The sequence below is a fragment of the Oryzias melastigma genome, linkage group LG9 (assembly GCF_002922805.2).
Source record: "Oryzias melastigma strain HK-1 linkage group LG9, ASM292280v2, whole genome shotgun sequence".
NCBI lineage: Eukaryota > Metazoa > Chordata > Actinopteri > Beloniformes > Adrianichthyidae > Oryzias > Oryzias melastigma.
In genome coordinates this window covers 6,675,521-6,685,901 of record NC_050520.1, presented here as the reverse complement: position 1 = coordinate 6,685,901, position 10,381 = coordinate 6,675,521, and the positions used below count along the sequence as shown (strand labels likewise).

Genomic DNA, 10,381 nt, shown 5'->3' with positions numbered 1-10,381 from the left:
AAACAGTTACAAAACAAAGCTGAGGTGACGTTTCAGGCCAAAAGGTGAAAACATGAACTCGTATATAAAGTGTAGTTGGAAATGTTGTTGTGTAACCGTGTTTTGGTTTTCATAGTGACGGCGGAGAGGAGAATCCTGCAGACAATGATGCGTTGAAGTCCGTTTCTCTTCAGTACGACACAGGAATTGTACTATCCAGGTGGGCATGTATTTACGTCTTTTTTTTCCCGTATTTAATATATTTTTATTATGCAAATGACAAAAGTACAAAAGCCGAAAACACTCTGCCCTACTTTTTTTTCCTGATCGTATTCTCGTGATAAAATGATAACGAGATAATCAATAACGAAGAAGGAAGCGTCCCCCTCTCCCTTTCCTGTACCGAGATGCCGAGACTTCACCTGTTTTAACTTTATTTATTTTATGATTAACAACAAAAACAGCAGAAAAATACTCCACAAAAGTTGTTTTTTAGTCTATGTTTTATTTTATTTTATTAGTGGGTCTACGCCCCTTCATTCCGTCTCATGCACCAGCCCTCACGCCGCTTTTCTCCTTCAGAATTTACTGGAGTTGCATTGACCGTGTTAACGGTTACAGTAAATCAAAGAACAGAAACACTGGAGCTCAGGTGTTAAAGGGTTAATACATTTCGTCCTGTTCGGCCCGTGACCTACTGTGTGTTTTATATTTTTGGCCCCCTGTGTGGTCGTGTTTGACTCCCCTGGTGTAGACAAAGAGCTGACGGGAAATCAGCTGAGGCTAACTTCCGCCCCAACAGTTCGCAAATGATAGGTGAATTTCTAATGCAGAAAATGACTTAAAAATGATGCAGGTGTTTTAATTTTAGCTAAAAACTGTGTAATCATACTTAAAAGACCACCAGAAACAACTTTACAATAAAAAAAATGTAGTTGGAGTTAGATTTTAAGCTCACCTCTTGTTCTTTTTATGCACTTATTGAACACTCTACATCAATATTACACTCACTATAAGGAAGTAACAATAAATAATATTTTTGCATGGTTATCATTTCTATCTTGTTCATATCACTCAAATTGTACTTAACCCCTCTTTTAACCTCATTTTTTATAAAGTGTTTACAAAATGTGACATCTTTTGACCGCCTGTTTACTTGAGTGTGTCACAAAATTTTTGTTTTTTTTACAGGCAGTCCAATATCAACTTTTATGTGGCAGATACAACCAGTCAAGTGGTCTCAACGGTGGAGTCTGTGGACGACATCGGCCCGGAGTTTAACTTCACAGTCAAGGTGTCGCTGATGAATGCAACCTTAAAACCCACATCATTCATACTAATTTAGTTGTTTTTCTTTTTAAAAAAAAAATAGTCAGTGATTGTGAACATTTCTCAAAGGTTTCTACAGGCTCGGTGCCCGTCAGCCTTCTGTATCTGACCATCGGTCTGCCAGTAGAGACTAACGGTGGAAATCCTCTCCTCTATTTGATCGATGTGAAACCTCAAGGAGTAAGTTACATTTCTTTTAAAGTCGTCGTAATTTCAAAAAAGTTCATTTAAATGCACCCAAAACACATTTTTGCTGTTTTTTACTCTTATTATGGGCAGAATGATAGCTGTAAATAACTGATTCATTCCCCTGCAGGGAGGTTCTGTTAACTGTGACTCCAGTCAACTTATTGATCCTCTGAAAATAGCAGAGAAGAAGAAACGCTCAGTTTCTTTCACCGAGGAGAGCCTGAGAGGCATGGAGAAGCTGGTCAGTCACTACGTGGTTTGGATGCATTTTCTGTTGCTGATACTCCATTTAAAAAAACAAATAACACAATTATTCAAGAAAAAATCTCTAATTTTCTGTCTTGCAAGGCAAATAATCTTATTAAGGAAGTTTTTCAATTGCAAAATAATCTGAAAGCATGTCCTAGTGACTGCATTTTTGTAGATTTTTTAAAACATTTAGTCAAAAACCTTTAAGAATTTGTGACTTATTTCTGGGGACTTGTTTTTCCAGTGTGTCAGAAAAGCACATTTATTTGAACAATTTCACACATTTTTTTGAGAATTTAAGTAAAAATTAAGCCAACATTTATTGTTAAAGAATTTATTGTTAAAATCTTTATTATTGTCGACCTAAAACATGAAAGTTTGCACATTTTAGCAAATTATACTGATGTAATTAAACGATAAATATGGACCTCAAATAGTGTAACAACTATTCCCAGCTCATTTGTGCATTCCAGAGTTTTTACCCCAGAAAAAGATGAAATTCTAAAGTTTAAACTTTATTTAATTTTAAAAGGTTGATAAGGCTGAAATTTATTTATTTATGTCATTCTATAATATTAGGACTATCAGGCAGTTGTTTAAGGAAAAAATGTTAACACGTTGTTTTTGTCCCTGAACTAGTTTAGTTTTTTGTTACGTATATTTTATTTGATCAATTCTTTATTCATGATCTTTTTTTCCAATAAATTCATGAACTTTTTATTTATTTAACCTTTTCCACGAGTTGACCACTAGAGGGTGCTAAAACACTAAAGATGTCAACATTTCTTCATTTGACATCAACGTGTCATGCAGATAAAACCTTCATTTCTGCTCCCTCTTATTTTGCAGCTGCATGTTTATTAACTTTGTATTTCATTTTTTCCTGACAGGACTGCAAAAGTGCAAAATGTGCAAACATTAAGTGTATTCTCAAAGACACCCGCGTTTTGACCCACTACTTTGTGGAAGTGAAAACAAGGATCTGGAACGGCACCTTTATGACCGTAAGTTCATTCAGCATGAACTAATATTTCAGCTTTGTTGCGTTTTAGTTGTTTTGCTCGTTAATAGAGCCGCCTTCTGTTGTCCTTTCAGGCCACCTACCAGACCATCGAGCTGACCTCCAGTCTGGACGTGGAAACCACCGACCCAAACCTGCTTGTTATCGGACTCAAACAGCTTCCTGTGAGCTTATTACTTTAATGTTGCACTTTATGTACAAAACACGGAGCCAAAAGTGCTGTAGCCTTGATGTTGTCAGATTTGATCATTTTTTGCTCTATTTTCAAAGCAGTTTTATGTAAGGATTATGCAGTTTTTACTCTAAATCAAATTACTGATGTGCAGCCGTTCATTAGAAATTCACCTGTGAGTTGTGGGCGGGATAGTTGGTGTGGAGCAACTCCGCCCCCCTTCCCTTTCCCTGTGCTGAGAGCTTGTGACACACCCATCTCTTTTTAAACAGCATTTTCTTTCATCTGTGCTCCCGATTCACAACTATTTTAATTTTGAGATTTTTTTTTTTCTTCTAATATACGTCCTCCTTCATTGGACAAAAGGCCACAAAAACATGTTAAAAACTCTTAAAGCGCTTTTTCAGCTGTCAAAACTGACCATTAAACATCATCTACCAAAATAAAATGTTAAGAAGTTTGATTTTTCTTAATCTAAGAAATGAAAGTGTGACAGAAAATGCATTGAATTCTGTGTCCAGGTGACCCTGACCATCAGCAAACCTGGAGAAACGGCTGACGTTCCGGTGGGCGTGATCGCTGGCAGCGCCATCGCCGGCGTGCTGTTGTTAGCTCTGGTTGTTGGGGTGCTCTACAAGGTAACACCTTTTATTTATTTATTTATTTATTTCAAGCTTGAGCACACATATCCTCTTACTTACAACCACACAAAATACACATTTACCCACTACATTCTGAGCGTTAATATTCAGACATACATTTCAACAGTAGTAAATGCTATTTTAAATTTTTATTTTTTTGCTCGTACATCATTTTTCCAGCTCAAAAACCTGTTGAGTCTTTTAAATGGTGTACTGATCTGAAAATATTATATTTTAATTAACTTTTAGTGTTTAAAAAAATCACTAAAACTCCACTGTATATAAGTTGGTCTATGTTTTCTGCCCAGTAGTGGATTATCATTTCACTACTGCAGGGTGTCAAAGTAAATAAAAAAATAAATTTAGTTTGGCCAAAACAGCTAGTGTGTAGCTGAAAAAGTAGCTAAACTTAAAAAAATATCCTAAAGAACTACAAAAAAAGCTTAAATTAGCCAAAACAGCTAGCGTGTAAATATTACTCTAACTCTAAAACAGCCTAAAAAACATAACAAGAAATCTCTTAATTAGCCAAATGAGCTGCAATATTTGCTAAACTCCAAAAAAGCCTTAAAAATCTTAGTAAATGTCAAAATAGTCCAAAAAGCTATTTTAAAACTTTAAAACTGTGACTTTTTAACATAAGTACGAATAATAATAATATTATTCCAGAATAAATCAACTTAAACCTTAAATAACTTTCAATATTTGAATATCCATAAAAATATATTTTGTCAAAACTGAAACAAGTTAGAAACGAGCGCAAGATAACATCGGAGCATTAATAACAATAAAATAAATTGATCTGGAGGGCCGGATAGAATTACCCGAAGGGCCGGATTCGGCCCCTGGGCCTTGACTTTGACACATGTACTAGAAGAGCTTTTCCTGCTTGGCTGCTTTCATCAAATCTAAAAAATAAAATGTTTTTTTATTTTTAAAACTTACTGATGAGAACGGTTGTTAATAACTAAGTTTTTTAATGCAGTTACGTTTTCAAGGTGTGGATCAAATTTAAGGGAGCTGCTCTTTTCCCTGAACGATTAAATCAATATTATTGCATCCAAACATAATAAAAACTAACCAAATCACCTTAATGTATCCTAATTATCTAATTCTCATTAAAACTAATTAGCAAAAAAATGTTTGTAAATTGTTTAAAGAACTTCTTAATTCCAAAAAAAGTGAATTTTCTTTAATTTCTTAATTGCCTTTACAGTATTAATATGCATGTTTATAGAAGAGTATATTCTTTTTTTTTAGTTATTGATTTTTTAAATTGTCTTTTATAAAGGTTATTATTATTCATAACTTTTTTTTAATTTTTGAATGTATTCATTAAAAAAAATGTTTCATTATATCAATATCTTTCCTTTATAGGTCGGGTTTTTCAAAAGAAAGTATCAGCAGCTGCAGAAGGAGGCGGATGACGACGAGCAGAGCCAAGCACACCCCAACGAGGTTCTCTGAGCCACAGAGGACGAGCTGCACACCTCTCTGTCAGCTGGACGTTTTCAGAGTAAATATTGCTTCATCTTGGGTGCAAAGAGACAAAAGCTCAGTCAAAGCGGCACTTTAAAGCACTGGAAGCTGTTGAATATGAGAATAGCAGAGAAAGTGCGCTTTAAAGACCCACTCTGATCATCTTTTGATGTGTTTTAAAAGGGTTCCAGGTGCTCTTTTAATCATGATCAAGCAGTTTTTTGCCAATTTTTTAATTTTAAAAAGGCGTTTTTTAGGACATAGTTTCTGCAGAGCGGCAGGAGTTCATTAGAAATTTGTCTCTGAGTTGTGGGCGGAGTAAGCCCACCCACACTTCCCGTTACTTTCTCTCGCCTGTTGCTCAGATGAGACGTACATGGATCTATTCGTCTACAAGAGCGGAGAAGAACAAGGAGACTGTAGCGTATCTTCTGCATACGATCTTCTTCAAACTTAATTTTTGTAATCTGCTCCTGAGTCACAACAATTTCATAGAAAAGAAAAAGTTATAAAATCTTAATTTTCTTTTTAAACGTCCCCCATCATGAGAAAAAAACCACAAGAACTTTTTAAAACACAATTTTCATCGGAAGTTTGGTCTTTAAACTGTTTGAAATTACTTAAATAAGGCTTTCGAGCTGTTTTTACTTCAACATCACAACTGTAAATATCTGTCTGTCATTACGCTGAAGTGCATCAACAATGCCTGAGTTTTACACTGCAACCACGTCTACTTTACTCAGTCTGGTTTGATAAAGAAAATTACATAAAAGTACTGAGAAACAAATGATAAAATCAGAAATATTACAGCTGCAGCTTCTTTGTTGCAGAAACTCCTGGTTTCTTTTTTATTTTTGACTCTCAGGGTTTCTTTTACAGCAGAATATCTCAGAGTCTTAAAAGTAATTAATTAAGTGAAACAAAGAAATTAAAATGTTTAAAAATAATGTATATATTCTTTAAGAGTAAGGTGGTATGTTTTATACTTGTGCTTGTATTTTTGCAGGTTTCACTCTCTTGTTGGAGTTTGTTGATGTTTTCATGGAGGTTTGAATAGATCAAATAATAGTTTATTTGGATTTTTCTTAAAAACAAAATCCAGTTGAATTCAAGAATTGTTGAATTATTGGATGAAGACAATAAAATGATCAGTATTAGAGCACAAAACATTAAAAAGATTAATCTATGAGGTAGAATTTCTCAAAACATGAGGGTAAATATTGTCTACTTTATTAAGTACGCAGCAGCTGAAAACCTTTTTACATTAACAGATTTTTTTAAGAAGTACTTGCTCAAGTTTGCCACAAGGTGGCAGCATGGTGTAGATTTTAATGGCTACCTTGTATAAAAGCTTTTTTGATTTCTGATTAAGAAGGGCTGTATTTTTTTGTTTCTTTTTTACCTTTTCTACACTGGAATTGTATTACTTTTGTGGCACTAGAACTTGAACCACTTTTATTGAATTACAGCTCAAGTGAGATTTTTCCTGATTTTCTTCCATATTATTAACTGTCATGCTCTCCCACAGTTAGCTTCGTTTGTCCCTGGGCTGTTTTGGAATGTGTTTCTGACTGTTTTTCTTTCCAGCCAGCCAACATCAGCACCCAGCAGTCTTTAATATTCATTTCTCTGGTCACATGGAATGTGCTTTTTGTCTTTAATAAGTAGCATATTTTGCAGGGGGGGTTGGAGACTGAGCTCGGACTCACCTTGTTCAAGGGGGTATATAGGATTTGATAAATGGTGGAGCTGCTCCGTTTCCCAATTACTCATGACCTCAGTGTTGTGAAACAGCTTTGGATTCCATGTAAAGGTGCACAGGGAGCAATTTGGAAATATTTTGATGATTTTTTTTATGTTTATCCTTTTGCAATTTCTGTGACTGTCGGGCACAAATGAGAGAAACTGATCCACAGAGCTGTACAAATTGTTAAACACTTGCAGGTAAATCAAAGGTGATGTTATTTAACAAATGTCCTGTATTTGCACTTTCTCAATGTGTTTGTATTGATGCTAAAATCATTTGAAATTATTTGTTGTTCAAATAAATGTTTTATTACCTTCTCAACTTTGTTATATGTCAAGAAAATACATGTTTACATTGGCAGAAGTTTCAGAAAATACTTTTATTTTGGAGGAAATCTTTTATATAATCTTATATATATCTTTGTTAAAGATTATTTATGTTTTAGCTGGTTGTTCTCTCATTTAATATCATGAAATTTAGCATTTTTTGATGAATGTTTTTTCAAAAACATGAAAGAATGTCTGGTTTGGGGGAAGAATGTGTTTTTTGGAATATAATTTCCATACTCTTGCAGATTTTCTCAGTTTCTTTCATGTAAAAAGTCACACTTTAATACAAAAAGTATAATACTTGAACGGTAAATCTTTAAATCCTCTGTGGAAAACACTGCAACCTCTGTAAATGATTTGCTGTCCAAGTCTGTTTGAACCCGGTTCGGTTCCGATCCAAAGACCCGGAGCCCTGTTGTTCCTGCGCTCAGATGTCACCGAGGGCTTCTTGACAACAGGCGTTACATTAAAATTCATTGCAGGGCAGAGACGTCCTTTCATGTCAGAAAGTGTTTTGGAAACTTCGACCCTTCAAAGGGACGGATCTCGCGCTGACACAAGACACTGGACGCTTTTCTGAACCTAAGTTGACATCAAGTGTTGGGACCTCTCTCCGCGTTGACAGATGCTGGGGACACAAGATAAATGAAGGCCTGAACGGTCTGAACCGCATTTGATTTTGGATCATGATGGGGGGGTTCAAGCTGAGGTCAGAACAGATTTTCAAAAATTGCTTCGTTATAGAAATAGACAGCTAAACTGGTGAAGAACAACAGAAATAAAAACGTATTTGTATGTTTTCTTACTATCTTAATAAATCACTTGTTGACACTTTTTATAAAAAATAATTATATGAGTCATTTGCTTATTAAAACCATAAATAAAGAACAAAAAGAGGCTATCAAAACTAAAATAAAACATAATTTAAACTTTTTGTTGCTTAAAATTGAGAAAATTGGACCAGACTGATTAATACAGACTGTTTCTCCTTCCAAAAATAGAATATTTTATGAATCCTTTGGAACCTGGAATGGAAAAATTGGGAGAGGTGATCAAAGTTTGTCATCTTATTAGTTCATCAGCTTTTAAATTCAATTATTGAAGACATTTGAGCCAGGTTACATCTTTAATTTTCAAGTATTCCTGTCTGCTAGAAATACTAGAAGCTGCTGGACATGATGAAGCCCTCACCTTGAGTCAAGGAGGTGACTCTGTGACTTCCAGTCTGAGCATGTGTGTGTGTGTTGGAGGAACAAGTGTTTCCTGTTGGCTTGTCGTGCGTAATTGTGCTTCTGAGAATAACCTTCCTGAAAATATGGAAACCTAATAAGGATACTTGTTCAAACAAGCGTGATACAACCAGATCAGGAGGATTTCCTTTCATATTTTGCGAGCAAACGAGGCGCGGATCGGTGCGTCCTCGCCAGGATGAGGAACTCCCGGCGCGCGGCAGACGCTGCGCTCCGCAGAGACGGAACCAGAGTTCCGCCCAAGAGGTCGCGCAAGGACTTCTGAAGGAGTTCCGCGCGCGCCTGCTCCAGCGTATCTGCGCGCGCACGTGCGTTTGTAAATGTGTGCGCGTGCGCTCCATTGAATGAAACGCAACCAACCCCTGTTCTGTTCGGAAACAGCTTTGATTATATTTAAAAGCTTGACCCGGGAAAGAAACCCAAACAACTGTCTGTTCTAATATTAGGCGCGCGGCTGCCGACTACTATCAAATCTATTATTGTCTGAGCGCGCGGATATGTTCCCATCAAAAGATTTACACTTTGGGTGGAAAAATATCAGTTACCAATCATCTTATTTGGAGGAATGGTGAGATGGAGTTGCCCTTTTAAAGACAAACAATTAGAATAATAATAATTGCAACAAAAAATGGAGGTTTGGGAGTGAAAATCTTCTACTTTTTCCACATATTCCTGTAGGATTTATAGCAAATATCTCCTCATATCGTAGAGAAGGGAAAGTTCCTTGTAACGATGTCACCTGACTGGGATTGAAAGAACTTGGGTAAGAAAAAAAAAAAAAACATCTCCCCACCCCCACAGAAAAGGGGACCGCCCACCACAGACAGTCAACCCGAGACCCCTTATAGATTTAAAAAGAGAGGCTGCATTCTCAGACTGACACTTATTCAACACTGCCACCTTAAGCAGATTACTTTTGCGCTGCTTGTGTCAAATACGTGGCTCACTTTGCCTCTCCATCATGCTTGGGATGCTCAATCACCACCTTCACCCGGGCATTTTTCTCTTCTTCATGTGGCTTTGTCACCTCATGGAACATCAGAAGGTTCAAGGTAAGCCATCCTTGTCAGTACCCGGACTTTAAACGTCTAAATGTGGAAGCTTCAGCCTCCAAAGCGCGCGGCTGCAGGAATCCCGCTGCCAAGGGGAAACTTTCCAGAGTGACTTTTTTTTTCTGGTTCTCCTTATGATCAAAACTCTTCTGCGCGCCAGACGGCGTGCGCGTTAACCGTCCATAAAAACAGGTGCCATGTGGTGTGGCTTCACGCGCGTAAAAGCCGCCACGCAGCCTTCTGTGATACCTGCACATATTTCAGGACCTTGAAAGTGTCTGATGAAGCTGTCGCGTGCCCTCCAACAAACTTCAGAGTGGCCACGGGGAGCTTTAGAATTATTTTTTATTTGTGGCACACACCCTTTCAGCTTTTGCGCTCAAATTTCTTCCGTTTTCACATTAATTTTGCTTATGAAATGAATGCGCAAACCTCAATTTGGTTCCATTTTTATTAGATTTACCATAAAAGTCCGATTTTATATGAATGTTTTTGATTGTTTTAAAACATGTGTTGACATTTGTGTATTATAAATGTTTTATGACTTTGAATGAAACTCCTCCATGTGTCGCAGACATGCCAGTGTCTGGAACATGTCTGGGATATTTTAGAGAGGCGTTGGAGATGGTGGTTTGTTCAGTCTTGCTGTACCTAAAGACCGTGGTTTTCGTAATGAGTGCGCTTCGCTGTCTAGACGCTCCAGTTTGTGCGCAATGGCAACAAGGAGATTCTGGGAATAAGAGGAAGAAATATTCTTTTACTTTTCTAAGTTTGCATTGTAAGAGCTGTCAGTCACAGTTGGGATAGGCAAGTGTTAACAGTCTAGGGGGGAGAAAAAAAATCTGACAAAATACCACCGGGAGGGTGAAAGAGGAGGGAGGGGAGCGTTTCAGATAATACAGTCTGCGTGCGTGTCTGGGATTTTTTTTTTTTTTTTTTTTTTT

The 10,381-nt window shown here is 36.7% G+C and overlaps 2 protein-coding genes across 6 annotated transcripts in view; both read left to right on the top strand.

Annotated features, from left to right (window-relative positions):
• itga2.2 (integrin, alpha 2 (CD49B, alpha 2 subunit of VLA-2 receptor), tandem duplicate 2) overlaps nucleotides 1-7,955 on the top strand; it is a 29,766-nt gene extending 21,811 nt beyond the window's left edge. The window contains exons 24-30 of the mRNA XM_024275277.2: nucleotides 1,171-1,273; nucleotides 1,378-1,488; nucleotides 1,625-1,738; nucleotides 2,637-2,750; nucleotides 2,842-2,931; nucleotides 3,461-3,577; nucleotides 4,958-7,955. Of these exons, the coding sequence (XP_024131045.1) occupies nucleotides 1,171-1,273; nucleotides 1,378-1,488; nucleotides 1,625-1,738; nucleotides 2,637-2,750; nucleotides 2,842-2,931; nucleotides 3,461-3,577; nucleotides 4,958-5,047 (739 nt within the window). The 3' untranslated portion in view covers nucleotides 5,048-7,955. The remainder of the gene's footprint in view (nucleotides 1-1,170; nucleotides 1,274-1,377; nucleotides 1,489-1,624; nucleotides 1,739-2,636; nucleotides 2,751-2,841; nucleotides 2,932-3,460; nucleotides 3,578-4,957) is intronic.
• Nucleotides 7,956-8,605: 650 nt separating this feature from the next.
• Nucleotides 8,606-10,381, top strand: part of fsta (follistatin a) — a 5,807-nt gene continuing 4,031 nt past the window's right edge. The window contains exon 1 of one of the 5 annotated variants that reach the window (XM_024275280.2): nucleotides 8,606-9,437. In XM_024275280.2, coding sequence (XP_024131048.1) covers nucleotides 9,347-9,437 — 91 coding nt within the window. In that variant the 5' untranslated portion in view covers nucleotides 8,606-9,346. The remainder of the gene's footprint in view (nucleotides 9,438-10,381) is intronic. The other 4 variants (XM_036213418.1, XM_024275281.2, XM_036213417.1 and 1 more) reach the window with 4 other exon arrangements.